This window comes from Corythoichthys intestinalis, chromosome 5 (genome assembly GCF_030265065.1).
Source record: "Corythoichthys intestinalis isolate RoL2023-P3 chromosome 5, ASM3026506v1, whole genome shotgun sequence".
In the NCBI taxonomy this organism is placed as follows: Eukaryota; Metazoa; Chordata; class Actinopteri; order Syngnathiformes; family Syngnathidae; genus Corythoichthys; species Corythoichthys intestinalis.
In genome coordinates, this window is record NC_080399.1 from 28207241 (window position 1) to 28233373 (window position 26133).

The 26133-nt window shown below is 39.1% G+C and overlaps 1 protein-coding gene across 4 annotated transcripts; it reads left to right on the forward strand.

Annotated features, from left to right (window-relative positions):
• Positions 1-1657: 1657 nt before the first annotated feature.
• LOC130916720 (AMP deaminase 3-like) lies at positions 1658-26133 on the forward strand. 4 transcript variants are annotated; one of them, XM_057837635.1, is made up of 16 exons: positions 1658-1754; positions 4323-4386; positions 11220-11442; positions 11529-11703; positions 11844-12009; positions 12679-12898; positions 13061-13181; positions 13285-13479; positions 13555-13686; positions 17492-17655; positions 17733-17859; positions 17957-18120; positions 18267-18387; positions 22183-22356; positions 22437-22547; positions 25704-26133. In XM_057837635.1, the coding sequence occupies exons 2-16, from the start codon at positions 4329-4331 to the stop codon at positions 25878-25880; spliced, it is 2328 nt and encodes a 775-aa protein (XP_057693618.1). In that variant the 5' UTR covers positions 1658-1754; positions 4323-4328; the 3' UTR covers positions 25881-26133. The 4 variants fall into 4 exon arrangements, with proteins under 4 accessions (XP_057693618.1, XP_057693615.1, XP_057693616.1 ...); XM_057837632.1 differs by having other exon boundaries at positions 1660-1754; positions 13061-13190; XM_057837633.1 differs by having other exon boundaries at positions 1666-1692; positions 13061-13190.

Below are 26133 nucleotides of genomic sequence, written 5' to 3' on the forward strand. Positions count from 1 at the left end.
AAGCAACGTCCTACTTGAGTTTTGCAGGTTAGCAAGTTCACACAGTTTAATGTTATGCCAACACTGTGTGTTCCCCACTTTCAAAACAATGATGTCTTTTTACATTTCTAACAATGGCTGCTGCTGGCTAGAAAAAAAAAAAAAACACTTCTCATATCTCTAATATCTAATGCGTGTGTGTGTGTGAGGGTCAAGTCATCAGCCAATCAAATGTGCATTTAGGAGTAAAAAATGGACCGGCACATTCAGCAAGTGAAAAGATGTAAATGTAAATCTAAACATAATGAAAATAATTCACTTAATAAGGGTGGGGTCAATTACAACAATTAAAACATATGGGAAGACAATATTAATGACCTCTATAACTGAAGTCATTACATAACGCAAATAAGGTTGCCTAAAAGTTGGTGGTGACAATTTGAGCATCCTGAAAAGTTGGGAGTGTTTTGTCCCAACCGTCCCTATGCAAACCTACACCCTTGCAGTGGGGTATATATATTTGATTATTATACTGACGGCCAAGGCACACATACCATGTAGGTATGCATTAAATAATCATGCAAAACATATTATTTACTTATTATATTATATTATATTATATTTTTGACAATGTTATTTAGTGACACCTAATGTTTTCTTAACATACAGTAGTGTGCCTTTATTGCTCCACGAAGTCAACAATGCCGTAACAGATAAGCAGCATTTCCGTTCATTCAGTGGGGAAAGATGATTATAGATATGAGCATGGTCAAAGAATAAATTAAAAGTCCTGGCATCACTATGATCATTTAAGGAAGTAATCACTATTTTACACCACTGAAATGAGGAACAAGGAGGACAAAGTGACTTTTACAGGAAGTTAATGTAATTCGTTTTTTTGTGGGATTACACAAACGTTAAACTCTTCTGTGCCCGTGACCCGGCAGCTCGGTGGTGAAAGGTGTTGGGTTTCCTTTAGGGATCCAGGGAGGGAGTGTTTTTCTTTCCATGTAAACTTTGTTCTACAACAAATTGACTATTATTTTGGAAAAGCGACATTTAGTCACTGTACACAAAAAATGGATTATATACAGTATTAAAAAACCCAACAACCTTTGCCTTTTGTTCTTAAAACAATATGAATTTACTCTTTGAGTCATATCTCGCTTTGTACACATACACATTTGCAAGCACCTCTTTATTCTTTGATGTCAGATTAATGTGGTGTTTCACAAACAAATTTTATTAAAACTAATAGGTAGCAGTTGAGTTTATATCGATTTAATTTTAATGACCATTTTTGTTTTGGAGGTGTATTAATCACCATCTTTCCTTTTCTAAATTAATTAACTTTTGATGACCCCAAGCAACAACTCACTGACCGCAGTCACAATATTGTATGTTGTCGTAAAAGACATAAAACAAAGAACTTTTTCATGACAGGCATGTAAATGCTTTTCAAGAAAAAAACACATTAATTACCAGAAATATACACACATCTGAGGTTTTAATTGGACTAATATAATTTAAGTAGGTAACAAATACGCAATAAAAATGATGATGTTCACTCCGATCCTAAACAAACTAGGGTGGCGCCGCCTTGTATGGCTTCAAATAATGATGTACAGTATATACAAGCTTCTTGCTCAGCTTCCTCTATTGGGACTCATCTTGTGTGCAGTCAGAAGCTTTCTGCTGGTTTCCACACAGTTAGTAAGTACCTGCTTGTGCTTTGGTCCTTCACTTTCTAAAAGCCATCAAATATCTTTCAAAAGGTAAGTATTTCCTTTTTCCAACCAAAAAATATGCAATTTATTGATAATTCAAGAGTCATTAACAATCCTTGGCAATTGGTTGAATGCCATACTGTTTAATGTGACCCCCTAGGCTACTTATATTGGTAATCAAAATGTTAGAAGTAGGAAATTATGCATGCTAAATAAGCTTCTTCTTTGTGTACTACTTTATATGTGTATGAGTCAATGTGATCTGCTGCATGTTTACCATCAAAAAACAAATTTGGATATACAACTTTCAGGAAAAAAATATTAGAAGTCTGGAAAATGATGAGTTTCTCAGATTTTGTCATTGACAGAGGATATTCGATCAAATTTGTGAGTTTAAGTTTTAGCCACCAAGTAATGTGCCAAGTCAATATGGCAAAAATGCCAACGAAGCGCAGATAAGTGTACATTCCACTATCAGCATGGGAAGACAGAGCAGTTAACAACCAAGCATTTCCTCAGTGTTTGCCTTAAAAAGGAAAGTGTCATAGAAGTTCTATAGATAGCCTTTTTGCGAACATGACGAAGCATATTACTGTGACTTTCTCCGTTTTTGCATTTGACCAACTACAACTCTGTATACACCCTGTTAAGAAAACAAATGTAAACCTTTTTTGAGAATTTTTTTCATTTTTATTTTTTAAGTCATTGATGCCATGCTATCCCTTCCAGTTAAAAATAGATTGGACATCTGTTGTCGTCATTGGCAGACATGACTAGTTTTGCCATTGGATTATCACAAAGAGTAGTGGGAACGCTTCTTATCCTTTTGTTAGATGGATCCACGAATAGAAAGACTTGTAGCTCTTAAAAGACGTTATTATGAGTCAAAATAATCTATAATGATAATATCATGTTGTCATTCTAATACAATTTGTAAAATGAGTATAACTAGTAGGTCGCCATTGTTGTTGACCTCGCAGGGTGGTGACATCACATGGATACGCTGCCAGGTTTCCAGAGTATGGCTCAAGCAACATAAACATGTCATCTGTTCAACCCTTTTAATTTGAACCTGAGAGGAACATTAATGAGCATGACAGCATGGTCTATATTTCACAAAACGAGCAGCAAAAGCAAAATGAACAGGGAAGACGGGATGAGATGATACTAGAGTACTGAGAAAAAAGAACAGTGTACTGCCGTGTGCTTCCAGCTTGTTTTGTTTAGATGCACACTGAGAGAACATACCGTAATTTTCAGACTATAAGCCACTACTTTTTCCTTTCATTTTGAATCCTGCGACTTATAGTCCGGTGCGGCTAATTTGTTGATTTATTTGGGTGAAAAGGTAACACTTTATTTGACTGCAGCGTCATACGACCTTCATAATTATGACATGACACTATCATGGGCATTACAGAATGCATAAGACAGATGTCATTAAGTGTCATCCGGCAAATTATGCCACTAACTCCATTTATGTCTAGCTCGGATCTTTGAAATCCATTCAAAAGTGAGAAAATTTGCTGGATAACACTAAATAACATCTGTTACAAGCATTCATTAATGCTCATGACACTGTCATGTCATATTTATGATTGCCTAATGACAGTCCTATGGCGCCAATGTCAAATAAACTGTTACCAAATACCATAACTTGCAATTAATGAAACAACTAGAACAGTAACTGGAGAAATAATTAGCGCAGAACATGAATTTTGATTGTTTACATCTGTAGCGTTGCAATGCATGCTAGGAGGCATGTTGGACAACAACAGTGTTGACAGCAGGTGGCAGCAGAGGTTAACTCTCTCCTTCAAGGGAGCAGTGAAGGCCAAATGAAGCCTCTTTAAATAATGAAGCTTTGAAGCCAATTGGTTCAAAGCTTCATGGTGGTTCATTTGGTCTTATAATAGTCTTATGATGCCGCTGTCAAATAAAGTGTTACAGGTCAGTGTATTTTGGTGTTAATATCCCATAATACAGTGAGGACAGCAGCTGCGGCTTATGGTCCAGTGCAGCTTATCAATGAACAATTGTCGTTTTCGTGTCAAATTTGGTGGGTGGCCGCTTAAAATCAGGTGTGCCTGATAGTGCGAAAATTACAATACTAATGCCTTAAGAAAATACTAAAATGTTGTCATATCAAATAACGGTGGTTTAAACATGCTACGTGACTAATGTGGTCAACAGATTAACAATCTGCTTTAAAGCTACAACAAGAAAACACAATGCTTAAAGGTATGAGGGAAACACATGCAAAAAGTATTTTGAGGCAATGAAAAGGTAATAAAAGACTAGAAGATAAAAGAAAGATAAGTACTCGCCACTTTTAACCAATGAGCGCATGTGTTGTACGTCTCGCCGCTTATAAGGAATTGCAGTAACCCGGTAGTATTCTTCGAGTGAGTGAGAATCTACCCAGAGCGTCCGTAAAATATGGCGCCCTCCGTAGGTCAAAACATGTACTAAATATTATAGATTTTGAAATCAATGGGAATATTTTATGTGTTTCTAATAACATATTTTAGTAAAAAAAACAATTGTGGCTTATTACAGCCTACAAGTCTTTAAGTGTGAGATACCCTTTAATGACTACATGCACAATCTTCACAGGTCAAAATGAGAAGAAGAAAAGCAGCCCTTTACAAGCAGCAGTCCACACCTTGCCTTGGCACAGGTCAGTGGCTATTATCTTTCCACCTAGCGACTGTCAGCAGGCTGTGCACGTCCTCTATTTATAGTACAGTATAGCCACACCGGCCACCTCATGTCATTTTCCATCGAGTGACTGTATAAGCGACTGGATAACATTCCAACTATAAGTGAGCGTGAAGGATATAGAAATACAAGCAGTCATCACAATTTAATGAATGTTCAAGCCACTGACTACACAGAAAATATAATAGAGTGGTTCCTTCAGGTACTAGGGAAAGAGTTTTTCGAAACAAGACAACATCCATCCATTTCCTCCCCCTGAAATTTAATTTTGTGCAAAAATTTGAAGTACAAGTACAAAACACTTGTGTTGAACTCAACACAAATCATAAAGGGTTGACAACATTTTCAATTTTTGCTTGCTTGTGTTAAAACTAAGTTAGCCAAAAAACACACTTAGGAAATTAAATATAATATTATAATACACTTCATGCAGGCTTATTTTATCTTGATTGAAATAAGTTTAATATGCAAAAAGTATTTCAATACATAACTCACTATGTATATTATTGAAGTAAAGTTCATTTCACTTTTATCCATTTGAACATGTAAAAGACAATTACATATCTTGCCATCTTCCTATACTTCAGTTGAACAAGCCACACATACAAACTAGGAGTGGGAACCTCTTGGTACCTCATGATACGATACAATTTGCGATTATCGATACAATGGTCAGGAAATCATCCTAAAATATTCTACAAAACAAGTAATGAAAAAAAAACAAGCTCCTGTTGTGAATTGGATTGAGTTTATCACTAATAGACATCCATTCATTTTGAACTGGGAGGGTGGCAGCGAATGAACGAATTCGCTGCCATCCCTCCCAGGAAAAGCGTCATTGCATGTAATTGACTTTCCTATACAATATATGATTTTAAAATTAAGAATTTTCCGATAAAATATTTTCTATAAAAGTTGTAAACCAATAAAACAAAAAAAATGAATGAAATGAACAAAAAAAAAAGATATTTTTATAATTGGTCAAAATTATTTTTTGAACAGATTATGTGACTAGCACCTTAGACGGTCATTTGTATGCTTAGCCAAAACCACTTGAGGACCAAAAAGGCAAGATTGATAGTCTATATGTAATTTTTTTAAAAAACCTAAATCAAAAGCAACATCAACTACTGAGCAAGAACCAAGGATTGAAAATGTGGACCATGAAACGCTAGAGACCACCGTCAAAATGGTGAGCAGAGTTTCAATTTGCCCCATTAAAGACGCTAATTGTACAACAGAGCCACCACTGGTGTCTTGCCAATGTAATTACCCCCGTCAAAAATTGTGTCCCCTGGCCACGGGAGCGCGCACACACACATTAGGTATGAGGGTTGTCGACTTAAACAATTAACTGAAGCCAGAAAAGAACCACAGTTATATATTTTGGATATCGACGTTTACTAAACTGGAAAAACTCAAAACAGGACTTGAATTACAGTAAGAACAGTTATAGGTCATCCTACGAGTAAAACAGTAAAACATTGCGTTTTTTAACATTCAGTACGTAGGTTACGGTATACGACAGAAAAAAAAAAGTTTTTTTTTTTTTTTATATGGATGTGCCATGGTTTAAAACTTGTAGATAACTACATCACCAAAACACGGAAATCAAGCAAATCAGTGCAATGCAGTAGCTCCACCCAGACTGGGGTAATTACATTGGCACGACACCGGTGGGCGTACCATATTCAATGGATGACGATCTTGGTGAAAAGTATAGCCTAAGCAGGCTGATTTTAGAATTCCCCTCAAGAATGATGGGAAACAAAAAATGCTCATTTTCAACTTATTATTATAAATATTCTTGGAAAGTTAATTTTATTGACGACGGGGGTCATCAACATATTGTGCCCCCCCCCCCCCCCCCCCCTGTCCCAAAAGTCAAACTCCGCCTATGATTTCAGGTCATTACCTGTTGATTTTCAGTCACTTCCTGTTGATTTTGGGGCATTTTATGAATCAATTCCTGTTGATTTTGGGTTAAAGAACAGCCAGTGACCCGGGAATCTCCCAAATGAATAGGCAGTAACTCAAAGTTAACGGGAAGTGATCTGTAAATGCCCTAAAATGAACAGAAAGTGACCTGTAAATGGCCTGAAAATTGGAAAGAGTGACTGCGATGCTCTCGTTTCGAATTAATGAACGTTCGTTCGAGCCTCCCAGTCTAAATGGATTGGGTAGCCGTAGAGTTAACTAAGACACTATTATAGTGGAAGATCTTGGTAGCAACTTGTTGGTTCCTTTTTTTAAAACACATTCTTAAAAGATATCTCTATTCTTGCCCAGGGCATATCGATAACCTTTTGGGATACAAAGTATCACGATATCTCGATATTTTGTCACACTCACACCCCTAAAACAAATGTATGGTACTAAGGCATACTACTGCAGTATAATCATGCTGCAAATTGAAAGAGTTGAGTAATCCAACGTGAAACAAACAAACAAACAAACAAACAAACAAACATAAATAGCACAAAGAGGAGCACCCGAAAGAGCACACCTCTGGCAAAGAAGCCCAATTCAACTTCTATCGCCATATTAGGTAGAGTAGGCACTCTACCATTGCCCTAATGCCCCAAAAGTCACCACTCTTTCTCTTCTCCCTCCCTTGCAAATTTCAGTTAAATTGTCTAAATCGGTTATAAAGTTATCACAAAATTCCTTTTCTGACATTTGTGACTTTTCACCTCATTACCCTACAGTTTAATCACCATTTCTGTTTCATGTTTAAAACATATTGCAACGTTCTTGCGTCATTTTGAACACAAACATACAAACTATAAGACATACTGAACCAAATACATAACCTCTGCCTTCCCAAGGTTTCACATACTGGCGGATGAAACTAAATAACACAACAAGTAGTAAAATGACCAGCCACCGTGCAACATCACCCCAATTTATAATCTACAGGCATTGTTTTCTTTCCACTTTGAACATGATAGGATCTTTATTTCTTTGAAGTACGATTGAGCTTCCTCATGGTTTTCGATGCTACCTGCAGAAGCTTACCACCCCACACAAATACACTTGTACCATCACCACCTGATTTAGCTGTCCCCTGTTGCTATGACGCTGCCTGCGACCTAAAATAGAGACGGCAGAGAGGATGGACACTCCAGACGACGGCCGCCACCCGACCGTGTAAACACACTGGCCTCAAGGTACAGATAGCAGACAGTCGAGATCCTTTCAGCTCCAGGAAGTAAACTCTAGATTACAAGAACTGGCCAGAACCAACTATATATGCGTTGAGCAAGACGGCTGAACGAGTAGAAACAGGCAACATGGCCCAAACCACCACAGAAGGTAGGAAACATTGAAAAACAAAAAAAAGGCAGTACTAGGGTACATAATTGTCAGAGTTGAAAACTCTCAAAGACAAGTTAAGATCTGGTAGTCACTTGTTGAATAATATTGTCACAGTCTGTTAGATATTTGTAATGAAAAAACTCACTGAAATTCTGTGAGAACATTTGGTGCTGTTATAAAAATACTGAATATTAAATGTTATTTTTCAATCGAGTGAATAGAGACAACTACTTTGTTTTTTTACTAACAAATTTTACGGCAGGTAAAACCATCAAATTGCTTTTCTAAACATCTCAATGTTATGCTTTTCTAGTGACTGAAGTTATTTTAAAATGTCAGTAGGTTAAGTTTCCAAAGTTCTCAGTGATGTCGGTCAAGGTCGTGCGAGGCATTGCTCAGCTGTCACATTGGTGGCAGCCGCACATGTGTCGCCATGACAGACAGCCTGCCAGGCTGGCGGCACGTGTAAAGATAAAGTTTCGCGTTAGCGCTCGGTTTGTCAACTTGGCAAGCGAACACAATAAAACATCTGCCATTCTTGGTGTAGTCATTTTAAACTCAGTTTAAAAACAGAACTGGAGTCCTCTTGGAGGGACCATGAGAGGAAAAGTCAACGGTCAAGCCAAAAGGTCTTGAGAATCCAAACAATGGAATGCTTTTAATGACATTTCCAGTTAATTGACCGGATGGCATTTTGGTGACATGTTTGGATTCCATCAGAGGTTTACAAGCTCCGTTTGATTGACAGCAAAGGTTTGACCTAATAGTCATAAGCGGAGTTTCAGGGGGCCCCCCTGGTGGCCAAAAAGTGTCATTGCATGTAATTGACTTTCCTAAATATATATATATCTATATTAAATATATATTAGGCCTGTCAAAAATAACGCGTTAATGACCATGATTAATCTGGAAATATTAACGCATTAAAAATAAATAACGCAATTTACCGCTCGCACTAAGTTTGGCCACAACTGCCTCCCGTAGTCCCACACGCTGATGTTTAAATTCTGCGCGGCAATGCAGGACAAAATGCAGCCACCCACGACGAGTGAGGATGATGACCAAATTCCGTTTTAAAAAGCTACCTAATGGAAACCAGGATAAAACCAAAGTTGTGTGCTGCTGTGATGAACTGTCCTTCGATTGAAGCTCAACCAGCCTAAAGTACCACCTTCGGGCGAAGCATATCTTTGCTAGTATTAGCAATGACGCTAACACTGTGGGAACAAGCCACAGTCATCAAGCTACACTGGCAGACTGCGGACTCGGACTTGCCAACAAAAAGAAACCAAGTAGGTTGACTACTGCTATCGCTACATGGGTAGCCAGAGACTAAGTGTAGACCCATTAACATAGTCGAAGACGAGGGCCTTGAAAAACCAATGACAAAAAACAACAACAACCAATGAGAAACCACTAGTCAGGTACAAGGCAGTGTACAATAGTGCCCACAGTAAGTTGGCCCACCTCACAAAAAAATGTATCTGGTCACACCTGCTCCACCCAGGGGATACAATTTTTGACTGGGGAAACTACATTGGCACGACACCGGCGGGCATACCATATTCAATGGATGACGATCTTGGCGAAAAGTATAGCTGTTCTAAGCAGCCTGATTTAGAATTCCCCTCAAGAATGATGGGAAACAAAAAAACGCTCATTTTCAACTTAATTGTATTGCTGACATTGCGTTTTGGGGTCATCAACATGTTGTGCCCCCCCGGCCCAAAAGTCAAACTCCGTCTATGCTAATAGTATGTTTAGGTGAGAGCAACCAAGCATGAAGACAATAACTCAATCTCCGCTCACAAGAGCATGTTAAAATAACAAATGCTATAAAGTTCATGCCAGGCCAGTAGTTGGCGATGTCACATGCTCATAATCACTCACGCTCAAATCATTATACGTATTTCATTAATAACAGAAGTGCTTGAACAGTCATGTCGAATGGGAAAGAAGCTATTCTTGTCATCTTGGTATATGTTGAAAGAAAAATTAAAGTCTTTAGTCTGCAATTAATTTTTTTTTTTTTTTAAATGCATTAAACCATCTGTATATCATGGAGCACCCAAATCATATAGTAATTAGACGATTTTGGATGTTTGACTGCTAAAGTGAGTGGCAGGTATTAAACATGACAACCCTACCCTCAATTACCATTCAAATCGCCCCAAATGGGAAATTGCCAAGTTGTTTGTAACGTGCGGAGCATTCTAAAGCCAGCGACTCCCAAGACACGATGTGTTTACTGGTGTGGGATTTCAAAACATGTCCAGTCCTCAAGTAGGTCATGCCTCCACTGGTGGCTCAACTTCACATGACTAGCATTGCAAGCATTAAAGCGACACTTGGTAACTTTTCAGTTTTGGTCGATTTTAGCAATGCCGGTGGACAAAAGCGGTAGTGTTTTGCCTTAAGGAAAACTGCGTTTCCCATGTGGACCAGCCCACACCCGCACAGTGTCGTAAAATCATCAATCAATAGAAAATCAATCTCCCGATCGCCTGCATATGGATTAAACAACATTTCAGTTTCCAGCTGCTGTGTGAATGATGAATAGTAATAAGGTAATGAATCCAGTTGTGGCTCAACAATAGCATATGACAGTTAGCAAACGTTTAGGTTGGTGTGGCTCACCCCAGCACCCCACGCTAACTCGTTAGCACTGGCGAGTTCGGTTGAGGGGGGCGGGGCATCATGCCAGCGAGTGAAAGCCGGGTCATTGTTTATTCTGTATATCCTGATAGCGTCCCTTTTTTTCCCCATCATCAGACAAAAGTTTTTGTCCCTTTTGTTGCTCTGCCATCTTTGCAGAATTCGCGCGAAAGCGTTCGCATTGACTTCAGTCTTTTTAATGAATGGGGAAAGGGGGAAGTGACATATGCCGTTAAGCAGTAAGCACATTTGTAGGTTTTTTTTGTGTGGCAGGGTTCCCACCCTCCTTCCTCAAGGTTTCTTAGTGCCGGTGAAAGTGTTACAGACTCCCTCAAGATATAGAAGAGGTGTCTCTTAACAAGTTGTCACTCGACATTTTATCACAAATGTTACGAAAATATTTTAGAAAACTTGAAAAGTCACCTAGTGTTGCTTTTAGTTTTACTGTTACGTCCAACAAATTTCATGAAAAAAAGCATTTTTGCAACTGTAAATAATATAGTTGCACAAAAACGTTTTTTTTTCCTTAACAGCAGCTGGGTTGCATTTCCAATGGAACGTTTTCACTCAATTTCTGTGAGTAGTAAGAGATAGGGGGATTTGGAAAATGATCCATAAAAAAAAAAAAAATTAAAAAACTTTAGGAGATTTGTAGGAATTCATGGAAATTGAAGGTAATTGAATGAAAAGTTATTGAAAAAAAATAGATTTGTCGTAAACTGACAATAAATTGATGAATTGGTGCACTCAATGATCAAGGTAATCGTTACAGAGTGTCTAGTAAAGACAAGTACTCTATATGTCCCAAAACGTCTGCAGAGATGCCTCGACTCTTCCCAAGAATGTCAATGAGCGAAGTGGACGAAAAGGTGCGCCTTCTTGCTGAGAAGGTCTATGCCTCAGCACTGAAGGAGGAAGACACCAAAGACGCAATGGCCCTGTTCACTGTACCTGAGGACTGTCCAATCGGCCTCCGGGAGGACCGGGAGCGTGCCCTACAGAAGGAGCTGGCTGAGCAGAAGTCCAAAGAGACCGTCAAGAAGTATGGAGCTATGACTTGCTGGCTGCTGCAATCAGTTTGGTGGGTTTTCTATTGAGTGATGGTGTTTATCTTCTGCTGGTCACCAGGAAGAAGAACTTCATGATGAAGCGTTCCCAGTCACTATCCTTGCAGATTCCCACCAGCGACTGGAGCCTGTGGACGCATTCCCCTGTACTCTCCCCCACCACACCGGAACCGGTCTTTTCTGAGAGCTTCCCTGATTTTCAGAGGGTGACCATCAGTGGAGATTACTGTGCTGGGGTAAATAAATTGAAAATTTGTTTTTATCAACAGCTTTCGCTGTGTTGTGAAGGCCCTTTACCAGCTGCCAAAGATCTAAGCAAATCGAGCGTTATATTTAGGTTCCCTGATGTGAGGCAGAATTGTTGTGCTTGTTCCAGATCACTGTTGAGGATTACGAGCTGGCAGCCAAAAGCCTCCTGAGAGCTCTTTTCATCAGGGAAAAGTACTCCCGGCTCGCATACCATCGCTTTCCCAGGACCATAGCCCAGTTCCTCCGAAACACTGAGGGGGAAAAGTGGCGAGAGGAGGACGAGGTCTTGCCTGGTGGGAAAATATTTTGATCCTCACAGTACGCTGTTAATGGCAGGATTACCGTATTGGCCCGAATATAAAACGGCCCTGATTATAAGACGACCCCCTCTTTTTCAAGACTCAGGTTTGAAAAAAGACTTTATGAACACCAAATGAATTTTTATACAGAAAATAATTACAGTACATCCGAAACAAATGATTATAACAATATAGTTGAGGGATAAAGCATATTATTTTGCCTCATTCAAATCTTAATATCTGAACATTTAAATATGTAAACTAATGTTCAATCACATTCGCAAATTAATGGCTTCTAGTTTTTTAAATGTAAATAAACCAATTTATCATGATAAAACAACAAAATTGCAATAACTGCATTAACCATCAAATGAAGTCTAACTGTAACAGTAGTCTTGAAACAAATCTGAATAAGGAAAAACATTGCAATAAAATAATGCAAACTGGTTAAACTTGAGAGTATCTGAGATCTGTCCTGACAGAACATCGCTTCAATGATATCTGGCGCCATCTAGCGTCGTGAATGGGTATAACGTCTAGACTGCGAATATAAGACGACCCCCTCTTTTTCTGTCTTATTTCAATGCAAAAAACTCTGTCTTATATCCGGGCCAATACAGTATATTCCTATCCTTTACTGAAATGCCTTTCTCTGCACTGTAGACATTTGGCCGTCCCCCCGTGAAGATGAGGACCCATACTCCATGCAAGGCATACCGGACAACCTGGACTACGAGCTGCAGATGAAGGATGGGATTGTTCATGTTTTTGACAATGCTGAAGCCTTGAAACAGCAGCAGCCTCGCACGCTCCCGTACCCGGACTTGGAAACTTTCGCCATAGACCTGAGCCATGTCCTTGCCATGATTGCTGATGGTCCCACGTAAGAACCAGGACTTACTGGATGGTAGTTAGCGCAATAGTAGGGTTGATGCAGGGCAAGGGCCTCATTTGAATGGTTTCTGACGAATTCATTTTCATTATTGCGAGCAAAAAACTTTGTTGAAGACTAAATTAAACCTGACTTTAATACTATGTCTTGCAGAAAGACCTACTGTCATAGACGGTTGAACTTCTTGTCCTCCAAATTTTATCTACATGAAATGCTTAATGAAATGGCTGAGCTTAAGGAGCTGAAAAGTGTTCCACATAGAGACTTCTACAACGTAAGAAAGGTCAGTTATTTTTCCACTAAGCTCAAGCTATTTAATCGTTGCAAAATGGGAAGCCTTAACCCGACATAAACCTATTGGTTTCGCCACACAAAAGGTTGACACGCACATACATGCCGCCGCCTGCATGAATCAAAAGCACCTTCTGAAATTCATCAAGACCACATACCAGACAGAAAAAAGTCGTGAGGTACTGGAGAAAGGCGGGCAGAGGTTTACCCTTGAGCAGGTCTTTAGCAGCCTTCACATGGACCCATACGACCTCACTGTGGACTCGCTGGATGTACACGCAGTAAGTCCAAGAGTTAAAAAAAAAAAAAAACAATCCCGAAAATAAGGGACCAATGTACATTTTTGACCCGTGCAGGGTAGACAAACGTTCCATCGCTTCGACAAATTCAACTCCAAGTACAACCCGGTGGGAGCCAGCGAACTACGGGAAATTTACCTCAAGACCGACAACTACATCGAGGGAGAGTACTTCGCACGACTTATCAAGGTATGAAGTCAACAGAGGTGGGTAAAGTAGTCAAAACCTTTACTCAAGTAAGAAAAGCGTTACTTCAAAATAATTTTACTCAAGTAAAAGTAAAAGTAGTCATCCAAAAAAACTTACTCAAGTACAAGAAAAAAGTATTTGGTGAAAAGAATACTCAAGTAATGAGTAACATTGTGATTAACTGCTTAGGTCCGAAGCAGTTACTCACAATGTTACTCATTACTTGAAAAAAAAAAAAAAACATCCTAAGCCTTAGGATGTTTGTTTTTTTCTTTTAAACAATTGTATTTTTTTCTCATCAAAAGTTACCTATATGAACTGTTATTATTATATTTTAAAGAAGAAGTAGACTTTAACGTACTACATAACCACATTAAGCCAAAGAAATACAAAAAAAAAATTCCAGCGAGATAAAGAAAATACAGAAATCAAGCATCATTCGTCCAAAGAGCATGAGTGCCCTCTAGAGGAGAAAACATATTTCCTATTTCTTATTATGAAACTAAAAGGATAATATCTCCGGTTTTCCATGGTCAATCGGTGCCAAATAAAAGCTGTGAGGGAGGGTAAAATCCATGCTTTCTAGTCACGTTGACAGCAGAGCTATATGTCAAATACATATTTTTTTACGATACTTTAAAGATGCCAAGTGATTGAACAGGCCGGTGTGATGCTAGACCGGGAAGCTTAAGTCTGATTGGTATAATAGAGTCATGTGATTATTGTTGCGACATCTCATTGGTGAAATGGTAGCGCAAGTGGTGGCGTCTCTGACAAGAAATAAAAAAAGGAAAATCTAATATACTAGGTAGAATAAAGAGGAAAAATGTAACATCTGGTGTAGCCCAAAGTAGCGGAGTCAGAGTAGCGTTTCTTCTTCACAAATCTATTAAAATGAAAGTAAAACGTATGGCTTCATAAAACTACACTTAGACGTACATTTTTCGCAAAAACGTACTCAAGCATCAAGTAAATGCAATGGAGTAAACGTAACGCATTATTTCCCACCTCTGCAAGTCAAGTTTACAAAAATCAATGATGACATCCCGTTACATCTAGTTTGAAATCAGGGGTCATTGATTAACAGTAGAATTCTGTAAACCAAACTGATACACAAGCCAGAGCATTGTCACAGTCATGGTTTATTCTATCATCCATTCTACCATAATTTTCGCACTATAAGGCGCACCTGACTACAAGCTACCACCCACCAAATTTGACACGGAAATGGCATTTTTTTCAAGGGTAAGCCGCACTGGACTATAAACCGCAGCTGTCCTCACTGTATTATGGGATATTTACACCAAAAGATATAAACTGGTAAAACTTTATTTGACAGTGGCATCATAAGACTGTCATAAGACCAAATGAACCACCATGAAGCTTTGAACATATTAGCTGCTTCATTGCTTCAAGAAGCTTCATTTGGCCATCACTGTTCTCTTGAGGGAGACAATCAACCTCTGCTGCCACTTGCTGTCAACACTGTTGTTGTTGTTCAACATGCCTCCTAGCATGCATTGCAGCGCTATTGATGTAAATAACATACCAAAATTCATGTTCTGTGCTAATTATTTCTTCAGTTACTGTTCTACTTATTTCATTAATTGCTAGTTATGGATTTTGGTAACCCTTTATTTGACAGTGCTGCGATCACACTGTCATAAGACCATCATAATTATGACATGGCACTGCCATGAGCTTTATTGAATGCTTGTGACAGATGTCATATTGTGCCATCCAGCAAATTATCTCCCTTTTGAATGAATGTAAAAGATCCAAGCTGGATGTAAATGGAGTTAGTGGCATAATTTGTCGGATCTGTCTTAAGTATTCATTAATGTCCATTATAATGTCATGTCATAATAATGACAACTTATGGCAGTCTTATGATGCCACTGTCAAATAAAGTGTTACCTATTAACCCAAATAAATCAACAAATACAGTGGGGCAAATAAGTATTTAGTCAACTACCAATTGTGCAAGTTCTCCTACTTGAAAAGATTAGAGAGGCCTGTAATTGTTAACATGGGTATACCTCAACCATGAGAGACAGAATGTGGAAAAAGACCCCAGAAAATCATATTGTTTGATTTTTAAAGAATTTATTTGCAAATCATGGTGAAAAATAAGTATCTGGTCACCTACAAAAAAAGCAAGATTTCTGGCTGTCAAAGAGGACTAACCTCTTCTAACGAGGTCTAACGAGGCTCCACTCGTTACCTGTAGTAATGGCACCTGTTTTAACTCATTATCGGTAGAAAAGACACCTGTCCACAACCTCAGTCAATCACACTCCAAACTCCACTATGGCCAAGATCAAAGAGCTGTCGAAGACACCAGAGACAAAATTGTAGACCTGCACCAGGCTGGGAAGACTGAATCTGCAATGGGTAAAACGCTTGGTGTAAAGAAATCAACTGTGGGAGCAATTATTAGAAAATGGAAGACATACAAGACCACTGATAATCTCCCTCAATCTGGGGGTCCATGCAAGATCTCACCCCATGGCCTCAAAACTATAACAAGAACGATGAGCAAAAATCCCAGAACCACACAGGGGGACCTAGTAAATGACCTACAGAGAGCTGGGACCACAGTAACAAAGGCTACTATCAGTAACAAAATGTGCCGCCAGGGACTCAAATCCTGCACTGCCAGACGTGTCCCCCTGCTGAAGCCAGTACACGTCCAGGCCCGTCTGCGGTTCGCTAGAGAGCATTTGGATGATCCAGAAGAGGAATGGGAGAATGTGTTATGGTCAGATGAAACCAAAATAGAACTTTTTGGTAGAAACACAGGTTCTCGTGTTTGGAGGAGAAAGAATCCTGAATTGCATCCGAAGAACACCATACCCACTGTGAAGCATGGGGGTGGAAGCATCATGCTTTGGGGCTGTTTTTCTGCAAAGGGACCAGGACGACTGATCTGTGTAAAGGAAAGAATGAATGGGGCCATGTATTGAGAGATTTTGAGTGAAAATCTCCTTCCATCAGCAAGGACATTGAAGATGAGACGTTGCTGGGTCTTTCAGAATGACAATGATCCCAAACACACAGCCAGGGCAACAAAGGAGGAGTGGCTTTGTAAGAAGCATTTAAAGGTCCTGGAGTGGCCTTGCCAGTCTCCAGATCTCAACCCCATAGAAAATCTGTGGAGGGAGTTGAAAGTCCGTGTTGCCCAACGACAGCCCCAAAACATCACTGCTCTAGAGGAGATCTGCATGGAGGAATGGGCCAAAATACCAGCAACAGTGTTTGAAAAGCTTGTGAAGAGTTACAGAAAACGTTTGGCCTCCGTTATTGCCAACAAAGGGTACATAACAAAGTATTGAGATGACCTTTTGGTATTGACCAAATACTTATTTTCCACCATGATTTGCAAATAAATTCTTTCAAAATCAAACAATGTGATTTTCTGTTTTCTTTTTCCACATTCTGTCTCTCATGGTTGAGGTTTACCCATGTTGACAATTACAGGCCTCTCTAATATTTTCAAGTGGGAGAACTTGCACAATTAGTGGTTGACTAAATACTTATTTGCCCCACTGTAAACCTCACTGGACTATAAACCGTAGGATTCAAAATTAGGGAAAAAAGTAGCAGTTTAAAGTTTGAAAATTTTGATAATTCTGATTCTATTCTACTTAATAAATAATATTGTCATAATTGAAAACCAAGGAGCCCAGTACTACTGTCAGGAATTTACAAAGTAATGCAAGGCAATTCATCAACAAGCCTTAAGGATGTTGACGCTTTATCAACCAATATGTAGTATATCAAGAACTTACTGTCATCCTTACAGGAAGTGGCAAAGGACCTTGAGGAGAGCAAGTACCAGCACGCTGAGCCTCGTCTGTCCATTTATGGACGATCCACCAACGAGTGGAAGGGTCTCGCCACCTGGTTTATCCAGCACAAAGTCCACTCACCCAACTTGAGATGGATGATCCAGGTCCCTCGGATCTAGTGGGTGTTCTTTAATTTAGAAGGCTCTTCTGAATCCCCGTCAATATTTCTTGATTTACGTTTCTTCTGTCTTGCAGTGATATTTTTAGGTCAAAGAAGTTGATACCAAACTTTGCCAAAATGCTGGAGAATATCTTCCTTCCCATCTTTGAGGCAACAGTCAACCCACAAAAAAACCCAGCACTTCACGTTTTTCTAAAATACGTAAGTAGTTCATGAATGTCACCCAAACAAGTATTCATTAATGTTGAATTCTCTGGTAACATTACTATTCGTCTATGATATTCATCTCACTCTGCAGGTAACAGGATTCGACAGTGTGGATGACGAGTCCAAACACAGCGACCATTTATTCTCCTACAAAAGTCCAAAGCCTGAGTCATGGACGGCAGATGAGAACCCGCCGTACACCTACTATCTGTTCTACATGTATGCCAACATTATGGTTCTCAACAATTTGCGCAAGTGAGTCCTTTTGTCGGGTTGGCCATTCTTTTGAATCCAGTGTGTCTTAGCTTTTTTCTTGAACTCCAAGACCAAGCTACCAAATCCAAAGTATTTGTGACATAACAAAGGCCCTCCAAAGTTTTAGTCTTTGTGTTACTCCACAGGGAGCGCGGGTTGAACACATTCCAGTTCCGTCCTCACTGCGGCGAGGCCGGCTCCATCACGCACCTGGTGTCTGCCTTCCTAACAGCAGACAACATCTCTCATGGCCTCAACCTGAAGAAGGTGATCAGGTTTCAAATGCTCACTCAAAGACAAATGATTTTTCCCATCAAAATAGGGGAATTAAAATTTGAAAGTCATAAAAGTTATTTTAATCCTGAGACACCGAAGATGTCAGTTTGATACTTTTTGAAAAACGGTTATAAAAGCTGATAAGTCTTCCCTTGATGAGGGTTACCAAAAAGTAGCGTCCCTAAAGTGATTTGATGTTTACTCCTGTAAGAGCATCTTAATGGTCTTTCCGGCAAGCAGCCCTTAGGGGCCGTTTACATGGTGACTGTTCGAGAAGTCAAAAAATTTCATGTTTGCATTTATATGGTTCCGTCTCCATTCGAACAATGTCGCAATTCCGCATGGAAACAATGTAGTACTCATGCCACGCCCGAGGGGGCAGTACAGATTTACAAGGCGACAGCGAATGATGCACTTTGAAGTCCTCAGCCCAGAAGACAACATGCCCGCCCACTCCAAGCAATGGCATTTTCATTTGTTCAAAAAGACACAAAAATGGAAAAATTCAACATATTTAAAATAAAAATATTACAAAAACAGTAAATTAAAGCCGACGTTCCGCCATATTTGCTGTTTTTAATGTTTACTAGCAACACTGTGCACGCCCAATGTGACGTGTACGAGTACTGACGTTATCGGCGCGGTCCCGCACCGCGGGAGCTTTTGATATGCATGCGGAGCAAGCCCCCCTCAAGCCCCCGCAATCGAATTCTTCCACTTTGAAGGCAGGATTCCAAGGTTTGCGTCTTTGCCTTCTGTCTTCGCCGACACCATACGAACACGAGGCCAATCCGCAAAACAGTCATTGCGTCTTCGTGCCGCAGAGTCGCCATGTAAACTGCCCCTAACCCAGTGCTTCTCAATTATTTTCTGTTACGCCCCACCCGGAAGAAGTAAATGTTTCACACCCCGACAACACTTTCGCACTTCAAACTTCGCGCCCTCAGTCCATCGTGGATCTTTTTCAATTAGAAATTTTTTTTTTAAATGAATGAAAATGAGCTCTCCCGTGCCGATCGCGTAGTCTCACTCTCGCTCCCTCCCTCTCCCTGCTCTTTATTCGTCAGGGGCGTAGTGCAAGTGCACTGGAGTTGTTTATTAAAGTTAATGATGACTGACAGATGAATATGTTTGATCTTGCCAGAGTCACAAACTTTAGAAGCGCCGCATGTGTCAGTCACTGTTTAACTTACATTGTGTGTAAGTGAGCAGCTCCGAGCAGATTTGAGTAGACTCACTCAATGAACCATTTAATAAAGCCAAGTGTTTTTCTACTACTACTTTACTCTTGTTTAAAAATAATTCAGTGGGAAAGTAACATGTTTAAAACTTATCATAACTATTACATTTGAAGTGCTTGAAAAAATTATTTAAAAAAATATATATACTGGACTGTCTCAGGAAATTAGAATACACAATATTCTAATTTTTTGAGACAGTCCTGTGTATATATACAGGACTGTCTCAGGAAATTAGAATACACAATATTCTAATTTCCTGACTGTCTCAGGACAGTCAGGAAATTAGAATACACAATATTCTAATTTTTTGAGACAGTCCTGTGTATATATACAGGACTGTCTCAGGAAATTAGAATACACAATATTCTAATTTCCTGACTGTCTCAGGAAATTAGAATATTGTGTATTCTAATTTCCTGAGACAGTCCTGTATATATACACAGGACTGTCTCAAAAAATTAGAATATTGTGTATTCTAATTTCCTGAGACAGTCCAGTATATAATTTTTTTTTTAATTATACATTGGGAAAAAATGTGAAAAATGTGTCATATGTATCTCTTTCCAAAGCTAAATCTGAACAAATATATTGAACACACTAAAATTTGAGGGGGGTGCGCTATTTCGTGGTATTTCACTTATCGCGGCGGGTTCTGGTCCCCATTAACTGCGAAAAATGAGGGATCATTGTATTATAAGTACACCTCTGTAATACTGAAAAAAGGTAATATAGATCAACTTGCAATAAAGTATACACATTGTTTTGTTTGTAACAGAAAAGATTTAAAGCGCATCAATTTGCCTGAATTAAAAAAAAAAAAAAAAAAAAGTCACATCCAAACTGTAAAAATATACTCAAAGTACATTTTATGACCATTCTAAACTGAAAAATAATTTTTTTAATAAAATCAGAAAATAATAATGAATTCAAATTGATTAGCAACATTAACTCATGAGAATGATATTTCAAACCATTTGACCGAACCCCCCCCCAAAAAATTAATAACAAAAACGACAGTGTTATTAGATAAAGGGACAGTTTTTATTTTTGCTCCAGGCCATATAAGCTCCTCTGCTATGGTGTGGGGTTATTTTGCACTGAGCAACTTGGTATGCCGCCTTATATAAGGCTAATTGTGCTTGCTGGTTTACTGATGTAAAACTGATAAAGCGGGATGATATTTGGCAACATTCGGCACGTTTTCGCTGGAAAAAATCAAGCGGCATATCAATGTGATTGGGGTCTAATGTCTTTAAGTGACGTCTCAATTGATTGGCTTCCTGCTGTCCGCACCAGACATTTTTAGACACTAAACAGACTGGTCTTTCCTCGTCTCCCACGGTATTAAAAGTCCAAGCCAAAAGATAAACACTACATATGCTTTGTCATATTTCCTCGTCTTAGCTCTTCAAATCTCCAGTGCTCTTTGCCGTGTGTTCTTGTTTCAAAAATACTGTACACACTCTGAAAATGAGAACACCACTGCCATGCACTGAATGGAGGTGCAAAATATACTTTATTCTAGTACGGCAAAAAACTACCGTATTGGCCCGAATATAAGACTGTGTTTTTTGCATTGAAATAAGACTGAAAAAGTCTTATATTCGCGGTCTATATGTTATACCCATTCACGACGCTAGATGGCGCCAAATATCATTGAAGCGATGTTCTGTCATGAGAGATCAAAGCTACTCTCAAGTTTACCCAGTTTGCATTATTTTCTTGCAATGTTTTTCCTTATCCAGATTTGTTTCAAGACTGCAGTTAGACTTCACTTTGATGGTTAATGCAGTTATTGCAATTTTGTTGTTTTATCACAATAGATTGGTTTATTTACATTTCAAAAACCAGAAGATATTCATTTACGAATGTGATTGCACTTTAGTTTACATATTTAAATGCTATAAAGATATTATATAAAGAAATATAAAATATACAAATATAAAGATATTAAGATTTAAATTAGGCAAAATAACATGCTTTTTCTCTCAAATATATCTTTATAATCATTTGTTTCAGTTGTACTGTAATTATTTTCTGTATAAAAAAATTAATTTGGTGTTCAAAAAGTCTTTTTTCAAACTTGAGTCTTGAAAATCTTAAATGGTCTTATAATCAGGGCCGTCTTATATTCGGGCCAATACGGTATGTTCCCCGAAGTCACGCGCGCCACCCCTGGCATCTCTCTGCATGCCCCACTATTTGAGAAGTACTGGTCTAATCTTAGTTTGTTTTTGAGTGTGGAAAGGATTTTGCTCTTCTCTGGTCGCTTCTTTAGCTTCTTCTCTTTGCTGGCGGGCCAAATAAACACGTGACGAATTTGGGAACTCATGCAATAGCGACCTTGGTTCATGTCTTACCTATCGTAGAAATTACTTTTTAGACTACTGTACATTTGACAACAGTCCCATCACACGCGACTTCTTTTGGAAATGTGGAGAAACTGAGAATTTGGACTGAAAACAAAGAATCTATGTGACCACAATGTACATTGCAAGACCAAAATTTGAAGGTCTTCCTTACGGATTTTCTTCATATCCACCAGAGTCCAGTTTTGCAGTACCTCTACTACCTGGCCCAGGTCCCCATCGCCATGTCGCCACTGAGCAACAACAGCCTTTTCCTGCAGTACTCCAAAAACCCACTGCGGGAGTTTCTTCAGAAGGGCCTATGTGTGTCGCTGTCCACCGATGACCCCATGCAGTTCCACTACACAAAGGTCAGAGCCTCTGTATAACCCAAATGTGGCTTGAAGAGCAGAACGTAGACATGATTGAAATAGAGTTGAAATACTCACAGGAAGCATTGATGGAGGAGTATGCCATCGCGGCACAGCTTTGGAAACTCAGCACCTGCGACTTGTGCGAAATCGCCAGAAATAGCGTGCTGCAGAGTGGCCTGTCGCACCAGGTGAGCATCCAAAAACCTTTCGAACTAGACAGAATTTGTAATGTAGGTACAGGGCTGGGTTTTTAAAATATACCTGCAAAAACAGGCTGTAACAGACATGCAATGTTTTGAAAATTCATTCATGGACTCCACTATCAGTTGACGAGACAGCTCCTACACACATTGCGCCACGGCATCCCATGGGGGGTCGGGCCAGGCAGAGCGTCGTGGTAGCTTTCACTGCGATAAACTCAAACACACGCCGATGCTAAATTTAGGTGGAAACAGGGCGATGATTTTAGTTCATGCAAGCAGGCAGGAGAGTCTTGAGTGATTTGAAAAAAAAAGTGATGAAAATATTGTAGAAATAATAAAGTGCGGAAGATTCTACTTGTGACTAATTGGCTCAGATGTCTTGACCCCTACAGGGTCTCCCCGCATAGAGAGCACAGGAGATGAAATCAAATACTTTTTTGGGCTCATGTGCAGGTGTGCATACATGTACACACATTTAGTATCTGGTGAATAATATACAGACATATAGTAAACATTCACAGACCTCTTAATATGTTTAGCTTATTAAACATTAAACCACATCATTTCAACTATAAACCAACTATAGTGAACATTTGCACGCTAGCTCCCTTCAAACCACTACATTCACTGCTCACATTAATTATTTTTGATATGATGCTAACTAGAGATGTCCCAATCGGGTCCGATCACGTCATTTTCAAAGTATCGGAATCGGCAAAAAAATATCGGCCATGCCTTTTTTTTAATATATATATATTTTTTAATTGTTTTCTAATTGTATTTAACGTTACAGACATAATGTTACAGTCATCCAGAGTCTTTAGTTTAGGCTTAAGGTAGGGTTATCAAATTTATCCCGATAACGGCGGTAATTAATTTTTAAAAAAATGTATCACGTTAAAATATTTAACGCAATTAATGCATGCGCTGCACGACCCACCCCATGCATTGTCGCGCTCAATCTGTAATGGCGCCATTTTACCTAAATAGAAGGCAGCGTAAAATGAGTAGAGTGAATTTTGGCAGCCTTTGGAGCCTTTTTTTTAATTGGCTAAAGCCTTACAATCCCTCTCCCTACGATTAGAAATATCATGGGAAGCAATGTGGGGAAGCAAAGTAGCAATTGATCTTTTTCTTAACACCTTATGTTATTTCCCCACGCAGAGAAGATATATCGATTGGTAGCACTACGCACAGTCATGGTTCCACTTCCCATCATGCAGTTGGGCATGGCTACAGTATCATTTACTGAAAGCTCAACAAATACACTAGATGGCAATATTTAGTCACAATATGCGAAGTCACAAGTCTTTCTATCCGTGAATCCCTCTCACAGAAAGAATGTTAATAATGTAAATGCCATCTTAAGGATTTATTGTCATAATAAACAAATACAGTACTTATGTATTATATGTTGAATGTATATATTCGTCCGAGTTTTATTCATTTTTTTGTTAATGCATTGCCAAAATGTATATGATCGGGAAAAATTATCGGGAATGATTGGAATTGAATCGGGAGCAAAAAAAAGCAATCGGATCGGGAAATATCGGGATCGGCAGATACTCAAACTACAACAATCGGGATCGGATCGGGAGCAAAAAAACATGATCGGAACAACCCTAATGCTAACAGTGGTAGCTGATAAAAAGACAAGCTGTTAACAACTACGAAATTACAAGCGTGAACGATATAAAAAGAAAAATGACACAAAAACATGTTTCACACAACTATTCCTCCACCTAGCATTGTCACGACTGTTCAGGATCTATGTGCAGCGCCTTGAATTCAATTTACAAGGCATACTCATATCATCATTGAAGGAGCAGACACATGAACCTAGACACACAGAACTGGAAAATAAAAGCAAGAGCAGTTTCCAAAATAGTTTCCCCTTTTGGGGTTGCGTGCAGACAGTACCTGGGGTTATTGCAGGGGTTATTGCAACGCTACAGGTGCCAATTATAATAGTAGACAATTACTAGCGTGCACCCGTGTGCATGCGCCCATAGCAATTTGCCACCCCCGGCAACCGCCCAACCCAACCCTGCCATGAACCGCCATTGCCTGGAGGAGGCAAGATTGAAAAACATAGATTTTTCCATTTAAGGGTCAATTTCTAGGTAAGTTTTGACCTACAGAGAGTGCCATGTTTTAATGGCTCAAAAGACGCTCAGGGCGATGACGTGGATTGTCACTGTCACTCGACCAATACTACCGGGTTACTGCAATTCTTTCTACGTAGCAAGACATCCAACATCGTATTGTATATATATCACTGTATTCGGTTTTTATTTTGTCTTTTATTACCTTTTAATTGCCTCAAAATACTTGTTGCATGTGTTTCCCTCTCATACTTTTAAGCATTATGTTTTCTTGTGGTAGCTACAAAACAGATTGTTCATCTGTTGACCACTTTGGTCATGTAGCATATTTAAACAACATGTATTTGATATTTTCATAAGGCATCTTCAATATGTTCTGTCTGTATGCATCTGAACAAAACAAGCTAAAAGCTCACGTTGGTAATTTGGGTGTCCAATTTGCCTCTTGCTGGACGATTCGCCAGTGTAGCACATTTTGGCAGAACACCGGTTTTGTCTCCTGTCGTCTCATCCCATCTTTCCTGTTCATTTTGCTTTTGCTTCTCATTTTGTGAAATATAGACAGTGCTGTCATGCTCATTAATGTTCCTCTCGGGTTCAAATTAAAAAGGTTGAACAGATGACATGTTTATGTCGCTAGTCATACTCTGAAAACCCGACAGCGTAACCATATGACACATGTCACAGCCCTACGACGTCAACAACAATGGCGACCTACTAATTAAACTAATTTTATAAATTGTATATCAAAACGAAAACATGAAGCGGGGTTTCAGTATTAAGTTATTTTAACTCATAATTACGTTTATCTTTTAAGAGCTACACATCTTTCTATCTGTGGATCCCTTTAACACTGCCATTAACGGCGCTAGATGTCTAATCCAATTGAAATCTCTGAGGCTGGCAGTGGTCATTCATGACAACCCGCCCAGTCAAAATGGATTGGACTTCTAGCACCGTCAATGGCAGCCTATGAGTTAAATGGAAAAAAATGAAAGAAATGGTTAAATAGTTGTTGTTTTTTTCTTGCCTCCAGGAGAAAAAACACTTTCTGGGTTCCAACTACCTGCAGGATGGCCCTGAGGGTAATGACATTGGACGCACGAATGTGGCGCAAATCCGCATGGCGTACCGACATGAGACACTATGCAACGAGCTCAGCTTTTTAGTTGACGCAGTCAAAGCGGACGCAATGGTTCCAGTGGTGGAGTGACATGTTTTCACATTTTGAAGCGATATTGTTTGCATTTATTGCTTTGCATTGGGTTGTTACTTTTTTTTTTTTTTTTTTTAACTGAGCACGTTGAACATGAAGTATCCAAAGACTTTTGAGTTTTTACACTGGATAGACAATCCACAGATTTAAGAATGTGCAGCTTGTGTGGTGGTCTTTTTCTACAGCTTTAGTTTTTTTGTTTTGTTATTTTAAAATGTTACATATTTATATAAAGCATGATAGAAAATTG

Bases quoted from the DNA above. Each gene is read 5' to 3' on its own strand.
- LOC130916720 (XM_057837632.1), top strand. From the start codon at position 4,329: ATGAGAAGAAGAAAAGCAGCCCTTTACAAGCAGCAGTCCACACCTTGC. The intron at 17,656-17,732 runs GTGGGTGTTCTT...TCTGTCTTGCAG, and splicing joins ATCCAGGTCCCTCGGATCTA to TGATATTTTTAGGTCAAAGA. The intron at 17,860-17,956 runs GTAAGTAGTTCA...CTCACTCTGCAG, and splicing joins TTCACGTTTTTCTAAAATAC to GTAACAGGATTCGACAGTGT.